General features: G+C 41.9%; 1 protein-coding gene across 3 annotated transcripts in view; it reads left to right on the top strand.

Annotated features, from left to right (window-relative positions):
• The first annotated feature begins 685 nt into the window (after nucleotides 1-685).
• The window catches only part of CAMTA1 (calmodulin binding transcription activator 1), a 1,094,671-nt gene continuing 1,070,225 nt past the window's right edge, over nucleotides 686-25,131 (top strand). For all 3 annotated transcript variants that reach the window (XR_010321279.1, XM_064281181.1, XM_064281182.1), the window contains exon 1: nucleotides 686-788. Coding sequence is in view for 2 of the 3 variants with exons in the window: in XM_064281181.1 (XP_064137251.1) it covers nucleotides 744-788 (45 nt within the window). In the remaining variant the exon portion in view is untranslated. The remainder of the gene's footprint in view (nucleotides 789-25,131) is intronic.

A 25,131-nucleotide genomic window follows, 5' to 3' on the forward strand; every position in this document is an offset into this window, starting at 1 on the left:
CCGGACTCCCGGCCGACGGGCTCCGGAGTGTGGCGCTCGGCGGACCTCGGCTCCGCCGCGCCCCGCACTCCCTGGCAGCAGCACGCTGCGGGATTCCGGAGATCCCGCCGCGTCCTCTGCTGCCACCGGGACCCCACACGCCGGCAGCGGCTTCCCCGGGAACGTCCTTCAGCCCCGGGAGCACGCGGGAAAAGCCCCAGCGCGCCAATGAGCGAGCGCTTTTCTCTTGACGGTCACGCTGAGAGGCGGGGCTTCCCCTCGCCGCGCCCGAGTTCCGGGAACCCCCTTTGATTGGTCTGCGCGGCCTGGGAAACACTGTAGTAACGCCCAATCAAAACGCCACGTCTCGGCCTCGAGGAAATATTCCGTGTCGGTCCCGTCCTGAATGGACAGTTCTTTCGGACTCTGTCCACTGGGAAGCTTTGTTTAGGTCCGGAAGGCGGGCTTTCCTGGGAGTGGGTGGGGAGGGGGCGTTGATTCTTGGCCAATCCCTTTAGTCCGTTGGGTGGTGACCAGCCAATGGGCCAGATGGATAGGACGCTCCTCCCGGAGAGTAGTGAGACCCCTGGTGCGGGGCGATTGGTGGCGGGAGAGATGAGTGGCAGCAGCGCGGCCCAACGGGCGCTGTGCGTGGGCCGCGGGGCGGGGCCAGGGCGGGTGCGCGGCGGCGGCGGGGTGGCTGGGCCGGCGGCGGCGGCGGTACGAGGCGCGCGCTCGGGGTCCCGGTCGCGAGGAGGAGGAGGATGTGGCGCGCGGAGGGGAAATGGCTGCCGAAAACAAGCCGGAAGGTACGAGCCGGAGCGTGCGGGGCTGGGGGGCGGCGCGGTGGGCAGCGGACTCGGCCCCGCCGGACATCCCGGGCATCGGCGGCGCCGGGCGGGAGCGCGGGGGCGCGGCGGGCGGGCGCCCCGGCCAGGGAGGGGGCCGGGGTGGGGGGGCGGAGCGCGGCCGAGTCCTGAGGTGACTCGCCGGGCGGCGGAGCGCAGCGCCCCACACCCCCACCCCGGGGGCTGGCTGGGACGGAGGGGGCGGGGGGCTCCGGGCGGGGGCCGGGCCCAGCCGAGGAGGAGGAGCCGCGGAGGGCCAGCGCCTCCCCCACCCGGACGGGCATCCCCGCCGCTCCCGCCCCGCGGCGCGCGCCCCCCGCTGCCCGGCCGGGTCCCGGTGGGGGGCCGTGGGGCGGAAAGTTTAGCCGCCGCAGGCCCCCTCTGGCCCCGCGCCCCACTGCTTCGGGCCGGTACCCGTCGAGCGGCAGCGGCCGGCGGTCAGCCCTCGCCGGCCCCCTGTCTCTCCAGCGGGCAGGGCCAGACAGACTCTGTCCAGCATCACCCTTGAGCTCCGTAGGCGCCTTGCGAGCAGATGGGGGTCCCCGCTCCTCTCCCCACCAGGGGGACCCCCTCCTGCTGAGCGTCCCCAGGCAGGAGGGCCTGGTGTGACCCCTCCCCCTTCGCTCCCTGGGAAGGGGGCCTGCGCAGCTTCCTGCCCCTAGCAGCCTTTCACATCCTACTCTTGCCCTTGCACCCCTTCCAGCCAGGAGGGTGGGGTCTCCGTTTCTATGGCAAGTGAGGAGCTCCAGACTCTCTTGCCCTTTACCTTCTGTGACCCTGGTCCTTCCTTGGCAGAGGGGTCTGGCTCATCCTTTCAGCCTCTGTGGAGTCTTTTGGGGCCTCTGCACACTATCTCTTGACCCTCGGGCTACCCCAGCTCTTCTTCCCTCACCCAGTGCATAGTGGGGGCCTGTGCAGTCCTGAAGTCGTTCTCGAATAGGAAAGCAGATACTTCTTACAGATTGTGTATACTCTCCACACACTTTCCTGGTTTAGGGTGAGCTCATTTCCTGAATACCCTTTGAGTTGCTCTCCTATTCTTATGGGAAAAATTGGATATTCTAATGCTCTTTTCCCCATTTGTCCATCGGCCCTAACATGCTCTTTTTCCTCAGAGTTTCTTGTGGGGATGAGGGTGGGTGCCCCAAGAAGATGTAGGACAGGGCTTCCATTGTGCCTGGTACTTGAGTGAAAAGGGGCCATGATAATTACTTTTATGTCTGAGGGAGAGAAGGGTATATTTTTGTTTCCAGTTTACTCTTGCACGGTGTTCGGGGACAGCGTTCACCAGTTGACCCTGTACCCCACAGGGAAAAGGGTCACATGCCCTTGTTTTCTGACGTGATCACTATCTTCTGTGCATTCAGAACCACACTTTGTGCATCCTGCGTTCAAAGTCTTTGAACCTTCACTGGAAATAAACTTCCCATTTCTTTTTTAAGAGAACTCATAGCCTCCTTATGGCTTCTGTTTCCCAGTCAGCCATATTTAGTGAGCCCTGTTACCTTGACTTTTTCTAATTTTCTTAAATTGTATTCATGCTGGCTGGGTAAGAAGAAGCCATATGCCTTTCACCTCCAGAAAAGGGAGTGTAGACACCCATGTCGCCTACGTGCTTTTTGGGAAGGGGTTGCTTGTGTGCTCTGTGTACTAGAACCTTCCTTTGGCCCTGATGTTGTCTCTTGTGGGATCCAGACATTTCTTTGGATCTTATAGCTTTCAGGTGAAGGAGAAGTTTGAATGCCATTTTTTGCTGTCCTGGTTCTCTTTTGGCGAAAAAGCGATTATCTTAGGGGTATACATTTATTTACATATACACACGTGCGTATATATTCATAGATAAAATCATGTCCCTTATATGCAGAAAGTTGGAAGGGGTAGATGACCATCTATACATTTGGGCATATGTGGGGACCTTTATGTGTAAGAATATAGAGATGTGTTACTGTGGTTGGTAACTCTTCAGGCTTAGAAGAATCAGGAAGAAGTATCATTGATAAATGGCCAATCTTACCACTCTTTCATTTGTCATTTGTGCTGTACTGAATAAGCAGAATGACGTCCTGAATGTTCACCAAGTCCTTGAATATACTAAGTGTGGAGTGCTTGCTGATACGACCAGAGCTTAATCATTCTGAATTTAGGGGCGGGTGGTATCCTCTGCTTGATTTCTTGTAGGGGGAAAAGTTATGTTGATTTCTTTACTGCAACGTAGAGGAAAGATATGTATTTTGGGCAAATGATAGGCGATACGTGAGAAGAATATGCGATTCTGTGACAGAACTGGGAATGGACGGCCATAAATACATTCCTGTTACGTGTTTGGGCATTTAAATAATTAAGAGAGGTTGTGAACTTGAGGAAAAGAAGTCTTTTTTTGCTTGAGTATCATAATTCGTGTGTTTAGCTGTTTGGCACTTGGGCCAAGGAATGATTTGAACTGAGCCTCCTCGAGTCAGGTGCCTGTCCTCCTCTTGTCTCCCTCACTTCCTGCCCTCCCAAAGCTTGGGACGACTGCTACCTGCTGTCACTCAAGGGCAAAGTCTTACTTTTTGTCAGGCTTAGTTTGGAGACTCACCCTCTCCAACAAGCTCTGTCAGGCTCTGAGCACTGAACCTTTAACCACTTTTGTTGCAAGGAGACCACCTCCATCTCAAGTTACTAGTGGTTGGCGTTAGGTTTGGCTTCCGGATTTCACCTTTCAGTTAATATGGAATTATTCAGTGGGCATAATACCCATTGCCAGAAAGTAGAGTTTTTGACCTCATTTCCTTTTTTTTTGTTGTTGTTTCTTTTAGTTTTTATGCTGTATGTGTCTGTAATAAACTTGATGGAATTGAAGTGTGTATTGGATGGAATTTTAGGGTGTAGTATTAATGACCCTTGGAAAAATGGAGTTGAATATCTGCTCTGTATATTGGAGTAAACCCAGTACAATGAACCAGTTTCTATGGTGTATCCTTCCATGCCCTACTCCATTCCACTGGCTGGCTGTCTTTTGGGTTTTTCACTGTAAGCAGAATGCTCAATACAGTGGGCCAGGGAAGGCAAAGTGGTAAAGGTGAGCAAGAGGAGCATACTTGGGATTATGTCTAAAATGAGGCTCCTTGAGTTTAATGTGGTCACCCCTCTCCATGGACTATTAGAAATCAGCGTTTCCTCTTAGTCTTCCAGTGCAGGGCGTTCTCTTGTCAGGCTCACCAGCTTCTCTTAACAACTTGTCTTTTTTACATCTTTCTGTTTGGCTTCATATTAGAACATCACTCCCTCCTCCCACGCCCCTTCCCCATTTTTTGACAAGATTTTAAGACCTGTGGAATTTTTTTTCCTTGTCTTCTTGAAGAACTTACTTGTCCCGTTTCTGGGAAATGTTGCATTTCTCCATTTCATTGTTCAGTGGATTCAAAATGTTGATGTATATACAGCAACCTCTACTCAAGGTCAGATTGGGCCAGGTTTTCTTTTTCAAAAGAAAACCTTTTTTTCGCGTAAACTTCATTTATTTTGTTGTTGCTGAAAATATACATAGCAAAAACATACAGTGAATCAACAGTTGCAACATGTATAATCCAGTGACATTAATTACATTCTTTGAGTTGTGTAACAAGCCCTAATCCTCCTTTTCTGAGTTGTTCCTCGTCAACATAAAGTCAGTGCCCCATAAGGTTACTTTGTAATCTTTTGAGTTGCTGTTGTCAATTTGATCCCATATAAATAGTTTTTAAAAGAGCGTAATTGCTCAAGGCAGACCTTTTTTTCTGGTTAAGCTAAACTGTTCTTCAGTTTTAAGATGACTTCAGGGGATATTTCTGGTTTAAGGTAAAGATTATCTCGACAATAGCTTCAGGGGTTCGTCCACCCTCCATGACTCCAGAAAGTCTACAGTCCATGAGAATTTGAAATTCTGTTCTGCATTTTCCTCCTTTTGATCAGGATCCTTCTGTGGAATCTTTGATCAGAATGTTCAGTAATGGTAACTAGGCACCATCTGGTTCCCTGGTCTCATGGCAAAGGAGGCATCCAGTGCAGGTCTCATGGAGGCAATTATGCACACATTCCATATCCTCTTCCTGTTCCTGGTGCGCCTTCTTCCTCTGTTGTTCCAGGCGAATAGAGACCAATCGTTGTGCCTAGAATGTCTTGCAAGCTTTTAAGACCCCAGGCACTACACAGTGAACTAGTAGGTGGAACAGAAGCACTAAACACGTTATTAGGCCATTTAACTTGGATGTCCGTGAAACTATGACCCTAAACTCCAAACCAAGGAACCAAATCCCATGAGGTATTTGGTTGTACATAAGCAGCCTCAGTAGCTACTCTTTTTTGTTTTTTTGTCATTGTCGTAAATATATTTGTCACACAACTTTAGCCAGTTCAACTTTTTACAGGTGTATGACTTATTGACAGCAATTACAATAATCGGCTGCCGTGCAGCCCTACCTTTAATCAATGTGATTTTTCCATCACTGTTAACCTCCCTTTTCCCCCTCCCTCTTGCCCCTGGTAACCACTAATAGACTTTGATCTCTGTACATTTACCTTTTTTTTCTTTTTATATAAATGAGATCATACAATACCTGTCCTTTTGTGATTGGCTTATTTCGCTCAGCATAATGTCTTCAAGCTCCATCCATGCCGTAGCATGTATCAAGACTTCACTTCTCCTACTGGCTGAGTAGTATTCCGTCGTGTGTATATACCACATTTTGTTTATTCGTTCACCTGTTCATGGGCACTTAGGTTGTTTCCACCTTTTGGCTGTTGTGAGTAGTGTTGCAGTGAACATTGATGTACAAGTCTTCTTGAGTTTTTCCTTCCAAGTCTTTTGGGTATATACCTAGGAGTGGAATTGCTGGGTCATATGGTAGTTCTATTTTTTGTTTTTTGAGGGACCATCATACTGTTTTCCACAACAGCAGTGCCATTTTGCATTCCCACCAGCAATAGATGGGGTTCCAGTTTCTCCACATCCTTGACAGCATTTGATATTTTCTGTATTTTATCTTAGCCATGCTAGTGGGGGTGAAATGGTATCTCAGTGTGGTTTTGATTTGCATCCCTCTGATGGCTAATGATCCTGATCACTTTTTTATGTGTTTGGTGGCCATTTGAATGTCCTCTTTGGTGAAATGTTTATTCAAGTCCTTCACCCATTTTATGATTGGGTTGTCTTATTGTTGTTAAGTTGATCTTACTTACTCTATAAGACATATTTATGTATCTTGCTTATCCACATGTCTATTTCATTTTTTGTCGCTGGAGGTTTTAGGCTTTCTCCCTAAAATAGAGTATTCTTTAGAGTCAGGTGTCATTATTTTCATTCCCTTTTTTTGCCAGGTGTCAGGTCATGTGTCTTTCTGGGATCTTTCGGGTGGATTTTGAAGTAACCCGTCTTGTGGTGTAACATTTTTTCCCCACTCCTCCTTTACTCTGGGTCATTCTTTGTTTTCCATTCCCTAAAAGTTTGGGGAAATACCTCTTTGTGTGCAGTTGTACTTCTCTCTGATTTCCTTACGGAAAAGGCAGCGGAAGGTGATTTTTTTGTTCTCTTCCTTCCCCCACATAGTCGTGTTGGTTCCCTTTTTTGTGGGACCTTTGAATCTCTCCTTTTGAGGAGAAATCCTTACACCCATACTCGCATTAGTGAAACCATTCTTTCAAGAGACATTTACTGAGCTTCTTGTATGTTCAAGGATCTGTGTGGGTTATGCGACCTTGCTTGAGTTTTGTTAGTCTTTTGGTATGAATGAAATTTCAGTGTCTCTTGTTTTTGTCTTTTATGCTTTCTTATAAGGAATTCTTTTCTTAATTTCAATTTTTTTGGATTGTAATCTTGCAAAAATACACTCTTACTAGCTAGTATCTTATTATACTCTAGAAGTCGGGGTGTGGGGAGGGTGGACTGGGAGAGGCATTTAACAGCTTCCTGCTGCCTGTGTGTTTGTGTCTGTAGAAAAAAAAAGTAAAGCCAACCTTTTTTATAATTGCCTAGGCATCAATTGTGGTCATTTAGGTTTCTGACTGATTGGAATGCTTATTTAACATTTGAGCATCAGCATTATACTAGGTGTGTATAGACGAACATAAATAGAAGCACATTCTTTATATAAGGGAGTGGTAGAAAAGTATTTTTCTCTTCTGATTAACTGGTATGTTTTACATCATCAGATAGTAAGAAGTACAGGAGCTGCTGTTACATTTGCATTGCCAGAAAGTATTATATCTAAATTTAATGCCTAATTGTGGTAACTGTTCTTAGCCTAGGTATCTGGTATAATTATCACTGCTCTTCTTCTCTAAGACTTTTAATACTTTGTGCTTTTTAGTGGTACAGTTATTTATGTCTTACTCTCTCTTTGGTAAATAGCCACAAATTCTTTTTGGATGCAGGCTAGGTATAACTACTGATGACGATAATAAAAAATTAATGTGGAATACACTTTTTCTTTTTCTCCTCTATTGAATCACATTCCCCCCTTCAAAATGTATATAGAAGCCAATTCTGCTAATACTGTACTCTTAAGAAGATCTCTTGCTTAGAACTGTGATAGTATGTGTTTTATCAGTGTCTTTTGTTCGTGTGAATATGTGACTGAATATTTTTTGTGGTGACAGGTGGTGTTTTGGTGATGAGTGTTTCTTTTGTATTTCCATCATATAGATCGTTTTCTAAAATGTTCTGTACCTTCTAAAATCACTTACCATGCTTTTTTTTGATGTTCTAGATGACTTAAATCATACGTTTCTTTATATTCTTCAGACTTTCCTTTATTGTATGCCCCTTCCCACGTAAAAAGGCTTCTTTTATTGCCCTCGTCATCATTACTATTAAAAAGGTATTTGTGGATCTGTGGATTCATAGGCTTTGTCTTTCCGTAAAAAGGGGTGTCCACCTTGCCTTTTGTCGTGTATGTGCCACAGGGAAGTGTTACTTCTTGTTCCTCTAAGGATAGGTAGATAGAATAGGATTTAAACTACAAGGCAAGGGGTGATAGTAGTTTGGTGACTAGATATCACAAATTTGGAAATTTGTTTTTGCTGCAGTTTATACAGCTTCTGTCTGTCTCTTTGATTTAATAACGGTACGTTTCTTTGGGCATAGCCAGCTTCACTTGGGGACTTCATTCACAAAGAAGTATGGGTTCTTTTCCTAATGTTAATTTGCTTGTGATTGTACTGTCTTCAGTCTGGTGTATCCGAGATTTGAGTGTCAGGCAAGAAACGTTCTTGCTGTGCTTCCTTGTACATGTGACTTGACTGAGAGTGCATGGTCATTCGCTCTGTTTTGCATGTTATGGTGTGTAATCTGTCTTTCTTTAGAATTTTTTTGAATTTCTAATCCGGCTTAGGTTCAGGATACGAGTTGACCAGACTATCAGATCTTTTTATTTTGTGCCACCCAGGTAAGGGAAGAGTAGGTCATGTCCATCAGTCCTGTGATTAATCAGAAATAGTTTGTCTTCCATCCCCTGATATTTATCATATATTTCTAAGGAAGTCTTTCTCTGTATATATTGACAATAGACAGCAGCCCCTGATTTTTTATGTGGTGGGAGAAAGTAAAGGATTGTTTGCTGCTATCAGTATGCTGGCTGTATGTTTCTAAGGTTGTATTGCATCTTTCTGCTTTGAACACCATTGCTTGTAGAAGGTCATGGGCCTCCTTGTGTAAAGACTGGTAATGCTTCCTGAGCATTTTTTTAGCTCATTACCCTGGACTAAAAGAGAAATATTATGTACCCCACTGCAAAGAGAGGCCAAGTGTCAGCCACATTACTTCCCCTTGCACTCTTTTTTTAGAGGATTGTTCGTTTACTTTCAACTTATTGACACAGCATAAGATGAAAGGACCACAGATATTTTTTAATGGTTCTTCCACATTTACCCCTAATGCTTTGCTCATTCTTGATATAGTTGCGTGTCTTCTTATGCACGAGTCCTTTGCTCATTTAGAAAAGTCCCGTCACTTATGTTTTTCCTCCGAGTTTTACCGGGCCTTTCAAGTCATATAACATATCCCTTCCTGAGACCTTTAGTAGAAGGTGACCAGGACGTGGGTTTAGGGCTGTTTTCATCACTCTACTGTCTGAAGTATAGTTTTGTAGTTACATGTACACAAACTGGTATGCCTTGGAAGAAATGTTTGGGACTGAGTTCTTAACTTTTTTTTAAATGTGCTAATTATTGGAGACTAATTAAGTAGCATAAGTCTTACCACTAGTGTCACTTCCTAACGCCATCTAAAATGCCCTCCTATCTTCCCTCCCCTCAAAACCCAGCAACAGCCATAACAGCAGAATCCTCAAAAAGCAAAACATGATCGCTCCTGCCCTAAGGTTGGTCACTAGCTTTGGACATAGTGTCTAATTGGTACTTGTAGACGTACAATCTCAATGGGGTTGACATGTGAAAAGTTGTTTGGGACACACAGCTTTCATTCATTCAACAGAACATGCAGTGCCTTTCCCATTTTTCCTTATCCTTTACCTCAAGGGAAGATTATGTATGTAGTCAGTTAAAAACACTTGCAAAATGGATTACTTTTCCTTCTGTATTCTCACCTACCCATTGGAATGAGTTCTGACATTTGTCTTCTCATAATAATAGTAAATTACTGTGGCCCTACTTTGGTGTTCAACATCTGTGAGAGAATGGGGAGCTAATTCCCAGTAAGGGCAGCAGGACAAGTCATGACTGTAACCTTCTCCATGTAGCATATGACTTACTGCAGGAATGATTTATATGTTCAACTAAATCTGAGTGTCTGTAACAAGCGATCAACTTGTTATTTAATCTTTTTCACAGTGCATGTTTAACAAGATATATCTGCGTTTTATACTAGAATGATACACAGATAAAACCAGAGGTACTCCTTCAAAAAAGAAACAAAACACAGAAAGCCTTTCTTTCCAGCTTTGAAACAAAAGATACCTTTTTTTTTTTTTTCCATCACCGGGCTTGATTTAGATTGGTAGGAGGCTTTTTGAAGGTAGGTTAATACTTTCAAGAACTAATTTTATCTTTTAAAACTTAGATTTGGTTTTTTGTCTTTTTCTGAAAAATCTTTTCAGAGGCTGTATGTGCCCTGTTGGTTTTCTGGGGCACTTGGATATCAAACCACTTGGGAGCAATAAAAAGAAATGGGTACAAGGTATGGAATTACCAAATAGAAAAAAGATGCTTTGATTAAAAAAAAAAAACAAAAAAAAAAACTTCCCATTTATTGTTAAAAATAATCCCAAAGTGATGATTGGAAGTGTAAATTCAGATATTCTGAGAAAAAGTGGCACACTGATGTGGTTACCATTGTGAAATCGGTAGATAGGTATACTGTATAAAGAACATTCCCCAAATGGGATGTTTGGAAGATGAAGAAGTTGATAGGATTTGTTTTTTTAAAGTGTTAAGGGTTTTTTTTTTCCTTTTAAAAAAGTGATTAAAATAGCCCTTCTTAGTGAAGAAAATGTAAACTGTAATGAACGTTCAGCCGAGTGAAACACTTAAAACGTGAAGATTCAAGATAAGGATTTTTTATTGTGAATCCACAAGGGGGTAGTGATGTTCTATCAAAGATATTTGTGATGGAAATGTGAAATGATCTCTTTTAACATTTTAGATTTACAGATAAAACTGGCATGTTTGCATTTTAACTTAATAAGATCTTTTAAAAATGTTTATTGACAGAATTGTTTATTGCTTAAATGTTTAAAAAATCCATTTGGGTAAATGGCTCCTTTAAACTCTATGAATGGTAAAGAAGAGAGAGTGTCCTTGTATTTTGTTCTTCCGAGAGGTTACTAAGAATCTGAGGGTCACAGTTAATTTACAAGAATGTAATAATCTTAAATTTTCGGGGAAACATTGGGGATCTAGGAATCAGTAACTTAAGTGTCTCAGATAAAAGGATTTTAGTAAATTGTGCCTAAACTACAGAAGTTTATATTATTTGTTGTATTTGCAGCTCTGCCAAGAGATGAAAAATGTGAACAATCCACATCACTAGGTGCTTTTAAAAGTTCTAAATTAATCAAATTTTTTATAATCTCTTTATTTATTGGCTTATATCGTTAAATAGAAGCATTTTTTTCCTCTTCCCCACACATAAAAACTGGTAGCTTGCCTCTGGTCACTGTGTCCTATCCCATTATATTCAGAATTGCTTAAAATTAGCTGTGGTGTGGCAATGCCAGGTAGTTTTCAGTGGAGAAATAGAACCTGTCTAGCTGTATTGTGCATTCTGTTTTGAATGATAAGCCATGTGGCGGGAGAAAAATTTAAGGTTGGTATGGGGGACTATGTTCTAGGTATTTAGAGATATAACAATTATTTTTCAGAAATACTACTTCTAACAAATAACAAGAAACATGCCATAGGTTTACAAGTTACGCTTGTTTGTGGGGTGTACACATTTTGTATTTTTCATATTTGTGTAGGGAAAATGTTGTTTAGGTAATACAGCTTTTCTTTCTTTTTTTTTTTTTCTTCTTCCTTTCCTCTTTCAAAGCAAGAGTTTTTTTCTTCTCTCCTTTAATAAATGGCATTGGTGATGCAACATCCCCAAAGATGCACTGTATTTTCACATACTACTCTAAGCTCTATTGGGAGCTGAACTATGACGTCAGCATTTTCATTCATGAGTTTGATTCTTCTAAGTCTCTTGTATTTCTGAACTGATTTCTGGCACATGCACTAATCAGTTTAACATCAGTCAGCCCATGAATCAACTGATAAAAGGTAAAACAAAAGATAAGATACTGGGGTTGTTACTTGGGTAGTGCTATAGTCAGTCTTGCTGATTTCCATCAGTGTAGTTTGGATAAGGTTTCTGGCCTAACCGATTGAAATCTAAAAACAGTCAGTTTAATTATCTCGTGGTTTTGTGGATTGAGCTGTGTTGTGAACATCTTGACACTAAATTTTTGTCCTTGTGTGAGTTTCTGAGCGTGGTGCTGCAGCTCCATCGTCATAGAGTAGTATTTCTTTTATAATTTGGCTTGGAGGATTCTACTTTATTTGAGAGAGGCTAGGTTTGGAGATTATATTCCATTCAGATTATTTATGGAATGAATTTGGATTTTTCTTTTTGATCATTCTGTGAATTTTGAAATACTTTAAATAACTTCATTCCAGTACTTTTGCTTTTTGTATTGCAATAATTGTTGTTATTATTAGGGAACCAGTATAGCATCCCTTGTGCTGGAGTTGGGTTTCATTTCTCCTAGCTTGTACACTCCTGTAGCTAGCTGTTGACTCCAATTTCTCCTCCAGGGAGGTCACTGCTTGTAATTTAGTACTGCGGGAGAGCAGTTCTTGAAGAAATCTTATTTGGAGTTTTCCTCTGCAGGGCCAAGTTTGAGGCTGAGCCTCCGGCACATGGCATCTTTCGAGCCTCCTGTAGTTGATGAATGGTGAGCTTTAAAAAAGTTCATTTTCTCTCCTTTCTTGGGGGTTTGTTGATTCTTTAGGTATTTAATTGCTGAGAAACATTAGAAGTAAGATGTGTTATACTTAGGAATCATCATTTTAGCTCAGTTGTAATTCATAGAGTAGGTGGTTCAAACTGCAACCATTTTGCTTGATACCCAATCTTAATTCCTGAGCTGACTTTTTAAAAATCATGACAACTCTGAGATACTGTCTCCTCCCAACCTTAAATGAAACTAGAGCTTTGTGATCCTTTATGTTGAGCTGACTTGTCTGATGGGTGACACAGCTGAGTACGTGGTTTGTTACAAAGCTTTTTCTTTTAAGTAGGTATATTAAGAAAAAGAAAATAAAAGCAAATAGACTGAGTAAGCATTTGAGGATGACTTAAATGCATTTATTATAAGAAATACAGTTTTAAAGTTATTTAAATATAATTTCTAAGAAGGAATCCATTTGTAAATAACACTGAAGAAAGGAATATTTAATGGTAGAAGGTCTCTGTAAAACTCCCTCATTTCCAAACCGTGTACCACTGTAGGATTTATGAGAAGCTGTGGGCTTTGGTATCAGATTTCAAAATGTTTAGAAGACTTGCTATAGCGTCAGCGTTATTATTTTTGTCTCACTCTGAACCAAACAGTGATTGGCTAGTCCTCTACTAGGGGCTTTAGGTTTCCTAGATGGCTTTTAAATTAAGCTCACTTTGATTAGTACTGTTTTTTTTTTTTTTTTCAGTAGCCAGGAGTGCTGGTGAACAGGGTGGAGGACCCCAGCTAGAGTCATATTTTCTGCTGTCCTTGCTGCCACTTGCAGAGGCCGTGGTGCTGGAAGGCTCTCTCTCCTTGGCCTCCACAGCATTCTCTTCCTTACCAGATACTACTACTCCATTCATCACTCTTGATTCTGGCACTTCTCATCTTGCTTTTCTCAGACCACAGCTCTCATTGTGTAATGAGTTAACTCGTCGGTAATACTTTTGAGAGGATTCATGTGTTGAGCAAAGGGCTTTCTTAGTGATGACCTCTAAAGTTTCTTCCCATTCTAAGTTTTATGATAATAAGAAAATGGAGCTGGACATATGGAATCTCACTTTATGACAGGCTTTGCTGCTATGCAGCTATTCTATGTAAGTGTGTCTTTTCCTTTTGAGTTACTTGCTGCAGGTCAGGAATTAATATGTTGGCTCAAGCTGTGTAGGAGGAATTTGAACTGCAGTCTCTGAGGTGCCTCCTTTCTGCTGAGCATAGAGGGTTTAACTTTTTAAAGGTCTGCCTGTTTAATAGAGTGTGAGTGCTTACTTTTAGAAAATGTAAAAAAATTGTTAAAAGTTATTAAATTGCTAAATAAGATCCACAGTATGAAATGTTTAGTCTGAGTTATTCCTTGTGGCATATTTAAGGTCTTCATTCAGAAATTTGGAAGCCTACTTGGGAAAATGGACTTAAAGAATATGATTGCAGATAAAAAAAAATCTCATCTCAGGCTTTTTATGTAGAAGGTAGTATTTATATTCATTTATTGTATTTTCTGGAGTTGACTAATATAATTGTTATTAAAATGTACTGATTGCCAGTAATTCAGTAAATAAGACTCTTCCTATTAAAAAACTCACGTGGATAACCAATGTCACTGAATACTTTGTGTCGTAATTGTTAAATGGGAACCAATTTGCTGTGTAAACCTTCACTGAAAACACGATAAAATATTAAAAAAAGCAAAAACAAACAAACAAAACCATACTCACGTGGGTCCACTGTAATTGATCATATGGGATCTTCAAGTGGACATACTCCTTGGACCACTTGGAAAGAAGCTTTGAATATAATTTGCCTTTAAAAAGTTTTTTCCATATTTAAAGATACTGAGGGGCAAGTTAAAGTTCCTGGTGTTCTTGTAAATATTCTCGGCCCTGTCCTTTCTGTCTCTGCTGTTATAAAAAATGCTGTCTGAATCATCATTTGCTTTGCAGAGCTTCTGATGGAGGTGTCCTCTTCATTTAGTTTTATTGATGGAGGCTGTTCTGCTAAAAAGAAAGCTGTGACAAATAGAAAGGTGGTGAGTGGGTACTCAACGTTTTTGAAGTACTTGTCTTTCTTTCTAGGGGTCCTGCAGAAATTGATCATAGATTACTTGACCAAATTCAAGGCCCAGGGATATATTCCAGGTATTCTGGGAGGAGAGGACTATCAGTTCTTCTGTAGTGTATCTGAAGATTCTAAATATGACCCGTTGCTGCTTTTATGAGTGTCTTCTAATGCAAATGTGATAGTGGTGACCTCTCTAACTGGGCTGAATATCCTTGACAGCTTTTATCTGTCCTTGCCAAGTATTTTTAGTCCCTTTGGCCTCTGTGGTCATGTCTGGAGGAACTGAGGATGAATTTAGCTGCTCTGGTGCTGCTCCAAGTTGTTGTGGATGTTCTTTGCTACCTTCTTCACCAGCGTGCTACAGTACCACCTCTGACAAGGTTCCTTGCCTTTGTCGTGTGATGAAAGAGCAGAGACACAAACTGTTTGCTTAATACAAATGAAAAATGTCATGATTTTCAGAATGTTTTTAAAAATAAATGAAGGCAGCCTGGCTCTGAGGTTCATTTATGCAGAAAGGTTTTTAGGGAAGTGTTTTGCGTTCGTACTATTGATACTTGTAAAGGGAATTGGCTACCTCATTCAGAAAAATCTGAGGTTCTTAGTCGACACTAGGAAATACAGATTACTTGGAATTGACGTCAGGGAGGGTAAGCAGGCCCCACTTTAGTTAGTGCAGCTTCGATTGCAAGGAACACAAGCCACTCAAGTTAGGTGAAGGAGGTTTTCGTGAAAGAGTAGCAGGAGCAATCCCAAGCCTCTAAGGATGGAAGATGAAGTACAACTGGACCTAGCAAGTCTGGAGGGACTTTCCCTGTGGAGGCCCCATGGAATGAGCTGGAATGTCTTCTGGGATGCTGTGGCTCCCATCTCAGCTTTCTCTATCTGTTCCATTCCTGTTTTCGCCTTTCAGACCAGTTTTCACCACTTACAAGTAGGTAGCTTCCTTGTTAGGCTGTAACTTGCTTATCAGTGTGGCCTGCCACAGCCCAAGTCATGGCTCCTGTGTGTTTTGATTCTAGTTCCAGAAAGCTCACCATCATCTGACTCTAGTCTCAAGACAGAGAATTGGGTTGACTTCTCTCAGCCTATTGCTTTGTTTCTATAGGCTGAAGGTTCACCCCAGTCCAGAAAACCATAAAGGAGGTTGGTTAGGACCCAGTGACCTGTCGATCATTTAGAGGGCTTAGGACGAAAGGGTCCTGGTGCCTCAAACTTTGTCAGTGTAGGAAAAAGAAAGAATATTGATCCCAAGAATGGAGTTTCTGCTATTGTAATTTAACTTTTAAAAAATGCTCACTGTAGCTACAGGTAGGATGCCAAATGCCCTCGGTCAGTAAGCCTGGGTGTGTGTAATAACAGTCCCAAAGCTTGTGCTGTGTGTGAACTGTGACAAAGCAGGGCACACTGGAATAAGGTAGTGTCTCGCCCTGTGGTAATTCTCAGGTCGACTCAGTTTGGGGGAATGTCATTATCACGTGAGATTTTCCACAATTGAGATATTTGGATGGGATTCCTCCCTTTGTTGTGGACTACTAAACTTAAAAGGCTGCATTCTTAGTAAGAAAGGGATGCCTGTAGAGGAGTGGGTATGAGGGAAGAAAACAAAATATTCTGAACTGAGCCTTTTTAAGGGTATGTGGCCACCTGTATGCATACTTTTTTGTCTTTTCCTTCATACATCTTTCATGCCTGTAATCTGTTGTTTTTCTTGATTTCTCATGGGAGAATAAGGAAACAGAATTACAGAAGACAGGTAGAAGAACTTTGAAAGGACAGTAGTTTTGGAGGTACCATATAAAGGGCTAATAGCCTGCACGCCATTGACTTTTCTGAATATACAACGGTGTAATTGGTGTTTCATAATGATGACCCTGTGTATATTCAGAAAAGCAAAACTCAGTGTGTTCTGCTTAATAAGGCAGGGAAGTATTTAATATTTTAAAGAAACAGTCATCAAAGTAGTTTTTAGCATCAGTAATTGAATTTTTAAAACTTAAAAAAGTTTTTTTAGTAAAGGGATTTGAGTTCTATTTTTAATAACAGCTTTACTGAGGTATAATTTACATACCTTAAAATTCACTCTTTAAAAATGTGCAATTCAGTGATTTTTAGTATGTTCACACAGTTGTTCAGCTTTTACCAACATCTCATTTTAGAACATTTTCATTGCCCTCAAAAGAAGCCTATACCCATTAGTACCTAAAAAAAAACAAACCCACTGCTGTCAAGTCGATTCTGACTCATAGCAACCCTATGAAAACCCTGGTGGCGTAAGTGGTTAAGTACAATGGCTGCTAACCAAGGAGCCGGCAGTTCGAATCCTGTAGGCGCTCCTTGAAAACTCTGTGGGGCGGTTCTTCTCTGTCTTCTAGGGTTGCAATGAGTACCCATTAGTAGTCACTCCTTATTCGCCTTTCTCCCCAGGCCTTAGTAAGCACTAATCTACTTTCTGTGTGTATGGATTTGCCCATTCTGGACATTTCATGTAAGTGGAATCGTGCAATATGTAGTCTTTTATAACTGGCTTCTTTCATTTAGTATTATGTGTTAAAGTTCATCTGTGTTATAGCATGTATGAGTATTTTATTCCTTTTTATGGCTGAATAATATTCCATTGTGTGGACATACCACATTTATTTATCAATTCCTCGGTTTATGGATATTTGGGTTGTTGCCCCCCGCAACAACCTTTTTTTTTAGCTATTAGGAATAATGCTGCTGTAAGCATTCATATACAGGTTTTTATGTGAACACATTTCATTTCTCATGGGTATGTACCTAGAAGAGATTGCTGGCTCATATGGTAATTCTAAGTTTAACTTTTTGAGGAACTGCCAAATTGTTTTCCATAGCGATGGTACCATTTTATAGTCCCACCATAAATGTAGGGGGCTTCCTTTTTCTCCACATCCTCACCAACACTTGTTTTTTTTCCCATTTTTCTGATACTAGCCATCCTAGTGGGTTTGTGGCACAGTGGTTAAAAGCTTGGCTGCTAACCAAAAGGTCAGCAGTTCAAATCACCAGATGCTCCCTGGAAACCCTATGGGGCAGTTCTCCTCTGGTTAGTGGGTGTGAAGTGGTGTCTCATTCTGGTTTTTATTTGTGTTTTACTAATGAATAATGATGTTGAGCATCTTTTCATGTGCTCATTGTCCATTTGTATACCTTAGAGAAACTTCTCAATTTAAATTCTTTGCCCATTTTTTAATTGGGTTGTCTTTTTATTGTTGAATTGTAGGCGTTCTTTATATATTCTGGATACTGGTCCCATATCAGATATATAATTTGCAAATATTTTCTCCCATTCAGTGGGTTGTCTTTTCACTTTCTTGATGATGTCCTTTGAAGCACAAATGTTTTTAACGTTGATGGAGTACAGTTTATCTAGTTTTTTTCTTTTGTTGCTTAGGCCTTTGGTATCATGTCTAGGCAACGAGTCCCCAATCCAAGGTCATGAAGATTTACGCCTATGTTTTCTTCTAAGTGTATTATGGTTTTAGCTCTTACATTTAAATGTCTGATCTATTTTGAGTTTTTAAAAAATGGCGTGAGGTACGGGTCCAACATTCTTGTAGGGGTCCACGTTCTTTTGCATATGAATATCCAGTTATTCCAGAACCATTTGTTGAAAAGACTGTTTTTCTCTCATTGAGTGGTCTTGGCACCCTTATTGAAAATCAGTTAACATAAATGTGGGTTTATTTTTGGAGTCTCAATTCTGTTCCATTGATCCATATGTCTGTGCTTATGTGAGTACCATAGAGTCTTCGTTATTGTAGCTTTGTAGTAAGTTTTGAAGTTGGAAAGTGTGAGTCCTCCTACTTTGTTCTTCTTTTTCAAGATTGTTTTGGCTATTCTTGGTCCCTTGCATTTCTATGTGAGTATTAGGATCAGCTTGTCAATTTCTGAAAAAAGGCAGCTGGTATTTTGATAGGGATTGTGTTGAACCTGTGGATCAATTTAGGGAGTTTAATTCCTTTTTATGAATCTAACATTTGCTTAGAAACTTCTGGCTAAATCAAGCACCCAAGCATTGTCTTAAAAATATACTGTTGTTTTGATTTATTAATGCAGTAGCCTGCCTTGGTGAAGCATGGTAATTCACTATTAGGCTGGAATTGGACCTTTCAGGCTCAAAGAGAGCAGATAGCTATGTCATCTGTAGGTTGGCTTATTCGTAGTATGTGTTCTTTTGATGAAAGTTTGCTGATGCCTCGCATGTTTAGAAGAAGTGTGGTATTCTAGTTAGCATACATTCTGGTTAATAGAAAATTAACTTAGATTACATATATGATGGTTTAATTATCAACAAATCCGAACATATTAACAAAATTTGTGACATTAAAATTTATACAGTTTTTGTTATTATTGGAGGTTTCAGAAGATATTCTAGGGTTTTATAATCCTAAATCAATTCATTTATACAACAAATAATAGTTTTGTGTCTGTATGTGCCCTGGTGGCACAGTAGTTAAGAGCTAAGCCTGCTAACGAAAAGGTCGGCAGTTCAAATACAGCGGCCGCTCCTTGGAAACCCTGTGGGGCAGTTCTACTCAGTCCTGTAGGGTCGCTGTGAGTCGGAATTGACTCAGTGGGAACGGGTTTTCTTTGATGTGCTGGGTACAGGGAAAACAGACACTCATGTAGTTCGTGGGGGGTAGAGGGATGAAGGTGGGAGGGTGGTGAGACCGATATTAAGCAAGGTGTCACGTGGACTTACAACTGTGATCAGTGCTCTGAAGGTGAATAAAGGGTGTTGACCAACTGGAGAGTTTGGGGAGGCTCCGTGAGCTGAGCTCTGAAGGAGAATGGGAGTTGGGGAAAGAATTTCTAGGTAATGGGATGAGATGGCTAGTGAAATGCGTGGGAATACTCTGGTCATATTTTGGTTGTTTGTAACTTCTGGGAAGGAGTATCTGAAGACTTGGCTCTGGCGTTTGCTCTGCCTCTTAAGTGCCTAGTGACTGAGCAAGTGACTTACTCTCTCTGAGCTTTTTTTTTTTTTTTTTTATTGTTTTTTAAATTTTATGAGGCAGTGTGCAGCCATTTTTATGTAGAGATACAGTGCTGGTATATTGAATATTCTTCTGAACATTTTCCCTAGTCCTTGAAACTAGAATTCACTTCGTTTTATACGCAGAGCTCACTGTGCGTGGCACTCAGGAAATCTCCAGTCCATAGGGGAGTAGATATGGAGGTAGGTGATTCAAGACACCGTAAACCCGTTGCTGTTGAATCAATTCCGACTTGAATGACTCTACAGGACATAGAACTGCCCCATAGGGTTTCCAAGGAGTGGCTGGTGGATTCGAACTCTGACATTTTGATTAGCAGCCAGATGCTTAACCACTGCGCCATGTTTCAAGACAGGTCGTAGTAATAAAGGCTGTAAGAATGCACTGGGAGAAATTGGGATGACTTTTTGGTGGGGGTAGGCTTTGACCAGGTATCAGACAGGCAAACATGGTGGTTGGGGGAGGGAGAAATTCCAAGCAGAGGAAATGGAGCCAAGGCATAGAGCTAGGAGGGTACAGGGAGCAGCTGGAATTCTGGGTGCATATGTGGTAGATAAGCTAGGAAAAGTAGATAGGGGTCAAATTGTAGAGGCTTGGAAAGTCAGACTGAGGAGCCTGGATTTTATTGTCTGCTCTGGGGGAGGCTTTTGAGTTTTTCAGCAGAGGAGTGGAATTGATTGCGTAAAGTTGATTTTCCTTTAAGGTGCTGGTAAGGGCCACCTGCTTACCTCTCCAGCTTCACCTTCACTCTACAGTCATGTTAAGTTCTTTTAGAGTCTCATGGCGCCAGGGCACCATGCTTTCTCTTGGGTTTAGGCCTTGCACATGCTGTTGCCTGGACTTAGAAGATGCACTTTCCTCCCAAACACATGTACTCTTCTGATCACAGGGGTGCTCTGCTTTGCTGTCTCCTCCCTGTCCTCTGGCTTTCAGCTTACACGAAGCTTGTCCGAGAAGCCTTCTTGACCTTGCCTCTCCTTCCAGATGGAGTTGCCTGACCTTTCTGTGTGTACCCAGCACCATACGGTTTTCCTGATAATAGCACATTTTAGTTTGCATTGTAGTTACTTGTTTACTTCTCTTTCTTCCTCAATTAGATGTATGTTTTTAGAAGTCAGAGACAAGCACCTGGCACCCAAGATGGGCTTAGTAAATGGGTTTTGGTTGAGTGAATGAATGAGCAAATAGAAAGGACCAGAGAGGGAAGAAAACAGCTCCTGGGCGACAGTGTTGGTAGCAGTGGATTGAGGAAAGGAGCTGAAGTTGTGTGTGTGGAGAGACTTTTTTTCACTGATTGAATGGAGGGGCTTGAAGGATGAGAAGAGTTGAAGGTGACAAGCTTTTGAACCTCAACAACTCGGAGTTTGGTAAGACTGTTAACTGAAATGGGGAATACCCCAAAACCCAAAACTCAGTGCCATTGAGTCGATTCCGACTCAGAGCGACCCTACAGGGCCACTGGTGGTTTCCGGCCACCGGCTTTTCAAGATAGGGAATATAGGAGGGATATGTTTTGGGGAGACAGGATGCAAAGATATTGGTTCTGTTTTAGACATAATTGGGGTACCCTTAGAATGTGCATGTACAGCATGACATTGGAAATATGGACCTGGAATTTAGGAGAGAGGTTATAGCCAGATGGAGAGATTAGGGAGTCATTCTTATCACTGTTCTGTCTCCCCCCCCCACCGCCCATTGCACTTTCTGAGGTCAAATGAGCCCTGTGATGGAGTCATAGAGGTTAGCCTCCTGGGCACAGGGCAGGGTGGAGAAGGATGGTGGGTAGATCTGGAGGGGCAAATAGAAATACTCCAGCACAGCCCCCCTTAGAGTACAAGCTTCATGAGAGCAAGGACCCTGCTTGTCTTATTCATTGCTCCATCTACTCCTGCCTAGAACAGTGCCTATTGGTCGAACGAATGAATCAATTCAAAATAAGAGTAGAAGTCATAGTAATGGGTGAGATTGCCTGGGAGAAGAGAAGGGACTCCAGGGCAGAAATGTGGTGAATGCTTACAATTAAGTGCAGCCGGAGGGGAGGAGACCAGGGGAAGCTGAGAAGGAAAGGTTAGAGGGGTGATAGAACAAGAAGAATGTAAGGTCAGGGGAGCTAAGTGCGAAGGCCTGTAAGGAAGTTACAGGTTTTAACGCTGTAGAGAGATCAAGTGGAGTGAAGACTAAGGAAGAACTATTGATTTTGTCAATTTGTTAATGAATTGAAGAGTGAATGAGAAAGGGGTAGAGATAAGGTGGATAATTCATTCAAGAATTGTGGTAAATGTAGAATGCTGGTAAATATGATATTGAAGTGAATGATTGAGACCAAGCTGAGAAAAGAAATCACTGGGCCTGATGGACTGTGAGTGTATGTATTAGTTTTCTGTTGTTGTGTAGCAGACTACCTCAAACTTAGCACAGATTTACCACAAACTTAGCTATGGCTGTGTAGCAGATTACCACAAAGCAACACACATGTATGTTTTCATGGTTTCTGTGGGTCAAGGGTCCAGGCACAGCTTTGCTAGGTCTCCTGCTTCAGGGTCTCTCACAGGCTGCAGTCAGGGTGTCACCTGGGCCTGGGCTCTTGGTTGCAGGTTTGACTGGGAAAGAACCCACTTCTTTGTGGGCTGTTCACCTGAGAGTCTGAGTTCCTTGTGGGCTGTTGGCCAGAAGCCGCCCTTGGTTTCCTGCCCTGCGGGCCTCTCCAGCATGCCACCGTGCTTTCTTTATTCAAAGCCAACGAGGGAGAGAGTGGGTTAGCAAGATGAAGGTGATAATCTTAATGAAAATTAAACATGGAAGTGACATCCCATCACCTTTGGCATATTCTCTTGATAAGAAGCAGGTCACTAGGTGCAGTGCATACTTAGGGGGAGGGGGTTACATAAAGATTTGAATATCAAGAGGTGGGAATCATGGGAGGTTGACCATAAAATCTTTCTACCACAGTGGAAGATAGGGTCGTGAGGGATGATAGGACTGGTTCGTCAGAAACCAGCCCAGTAGAATGTAGGTAGAAGAATGAGAGATTTCAGAGAGCGGAGTTTTGGAGGTAAAGTTCCAGGTGGAGATTAAAATACAATCATGGTGAGCCTTCTTAGGAAGCCTTCCCTGCCCTGTCTTCACTTCCTCCCCCCAATAAGGCTGGGCAGGTGCCTCCTCTGTGCTCTCTCCTGTATTATCGTTGCCATGGTAAACCCATTTGCCTTGCAAAAATTACAGAATTATTTACTAGCAAATTCCTAGCCCAGTGCCTGGCCAGGAGAGGTATTTGCTGTGCGTGGTCTTACGATTTTGTTGAGGGTCAAATGGGGTAATTCATATGGAAGTATTTTGTAGTACGTAAAGTGATATAAAAACAAAAGGTATTAAACTTTATTACCTTTCCGCCTGTCTTAAGTAGAACCCATGGAACTTACCTTTTCCTTGTTAACCTGGGTTCAGTATATCATACACGAGTTATTGAACTGGGCTTTATTTAACACTGTGATATTTTTACAGCCTTTCGAGTAGAGTGTTTATGATAAGTGGCCCCACACTGCTGCACCTTTCAAGTCCTTGCATCCAATTTTTATTGTTTTTAAAAAAGAAAATCTGCCCTTGCTGTCCCTTGTCACTTTTTTGCCTTGATGCTCTAGCTATCCTCCTTCCCCTTCTGATTTGTTGCTTCTTATCTTTGAGCTTGGCAACCTGATAATTAAGCTTATTAGAACTGTGTTTAATGGTAACCAAGCTAGGAGTACGGGTGGAAGAGGCTCTTCTCACAGTAGAACGTGTGAGCTTTTGTGCATGGACTTCATAAAAATCTGTTTTGGCCTTGAGAGTGTGTCTTGGCTTACTTCCTAGTTTTTCGCTGTATTGGGATTCGGTGAGGTTCCCAGGTAGCTGAGTTCCATTTGGGGGAGTGCGACTGCCATTTTTTTGTTGTATGCCTCATTTCTCTGTTATGAGAAACAGCGTCATTCTCTTCTTCAGTTTTGATGAGGTTTTAGTTCAGTTTTTTGGGGCAGTAGCAAGTGATGATAGGTGATGGGTCTTCTGTGATTCATGGACCAAAAAAGGCTTGTGAAGCATGGAAAGTCTTTTTACAACAAGATCAACACCTATGTGAACATAGTAAACCTGTTGCCATCAAGTCTATTCCGACTCATAGCGACCCTATAGGAGGGAGTAGAGCTGCCCCGTAGAGTTTCCAAGGGATGCCTAGTGGATTTGAACTGCTGACACTTTTGGTTAGCAGTCGTAGCACTTAACCACTACGCCACCAGGGTTTCTGTGTACATAGTAGTAGCATTCTATTTTACTGCTAGTTTAAAAAACCTAAACCTGTTGCCGTTGAGTTGATTCTGACTCATGGTGACCCTATGGGTGTCAGAGTAGAACTGTGCTCCACAGGGTTTTCAGTGGCTGTAATCTTCTGGAAGTAGATCACCAGGCCTTTCTTCCGCAGCTCAGCTGGGTGGATTCAAATTGCCAACCTTTCAGTTAGTAGCTGAGCACAAACCATTTGTGCCACTCAGGGACCTCAGTGGTAGTCTAGATCTCCTTTAGGATGTCTTAGGTTTTTGATATTGTTTATTCCTCAGTGTCTACGTTTGCTTTAACTTTCTGTCAGAGCGACTTGTTTACTTTTTTTGCCCAAACTTTTGCAGTGTTTCTTTGTGGAAAAGCATTGTTGCATTATTAAGGAAAGAGCAGTGAGTTTTTGTGGAGATGGCACAAGAGTAGTATAGGAAGTCCTGGTTCTAGCTCTGCTCTCTGTCTTTGCCCCTTGGCAAGTGCTTGTACCCATGCGTTGGTGTCACGTTTTCCAGAATAGGCTTACTATCTACTCTGCTGCTCAGGATCAAAATAAGATTTTATATGTGAAAATCCTTATTATGCATGCATAATTCAAATAGAGTGCCTCGTTTGTTGGGTTGATTTTGTTGATATTTTATAGTGCTCTGTCTCTAAGGACCTTACATTCTTCTGGTGGCATAATGGTTAAGAGCTTGGCTTGCTAACCAAAAGGTTGGCAGTTCACATCCACCAGCCAGCCACTCCCTGGAAAGCCCATGGGGCAGTTCTTCTCTGTCCTGTAGGGTCGCCGTGAGTCAGAACTGACTCGAAAGCACTGAACATCTCCTCTGAAGAGTTAAAAAATTATTGTTAGTACTAGTAATGATAAGTACTAGTAAGACAATGTAAATTTAAACTTTCTGTAGTTTTTTTCTGAATTTGTTCTGCTGGAATGTGTTTGTGCAAATGTGGACATTTAATAAGTGCTCTTTGATTATTTTCAGAATGTTGAGCATATTGGCTTCCTACCCAAATTAAATTTATGAAAATTTTAATGGTACTGTGATTCATCTCTAGAAAGAATAACATACATGTTTCTCAAATCACTTTAAATACACTTCACATGAATCTCTGGTAATAGTGAATCAATTAATATGACTTCTCAGGTCATAAATTAGACTTGGTATATTGTAGTATTAGTTCCTGTGTAAGCTTCTTAGAATTTTAGCTGTTTTGTGTTCTGTTCTAGTTACTTGTTTGCTTTTGAACTCAATTCTAGGTGTTGAACTCAATTTGAGAGCCTAAAATGGTTTGCGCCCCAATTACCTTAGAGGTTACTGTTTTCACTTTTTTATTTAGCCTGTTCCGGTAGTAGGAAGCCAGCCGCCTATCAGACTTTTTCCTTTTAACTTGAGTGTATACTTTAATTTTGTCTCTATCCCATAGGAGTGTTGTGACGGTTATTATAGTAGCACTTATGGTATATTT

Source organism: Loxodonta africana, chromosome 3 (genome assembly GCF_030014295.1).
Source record: "Loxodonta africana isolate mLoxAfr1 chromosome 3, mLoxAfr1.hap2, whole genome shotgun sequence".
Taxonomy (NCBI): Eukaryota; Metazoa; Chordata; class Mammalia; order Proboscidea; family Elephantidae; genus Loxodonta; species Loxodonta africana.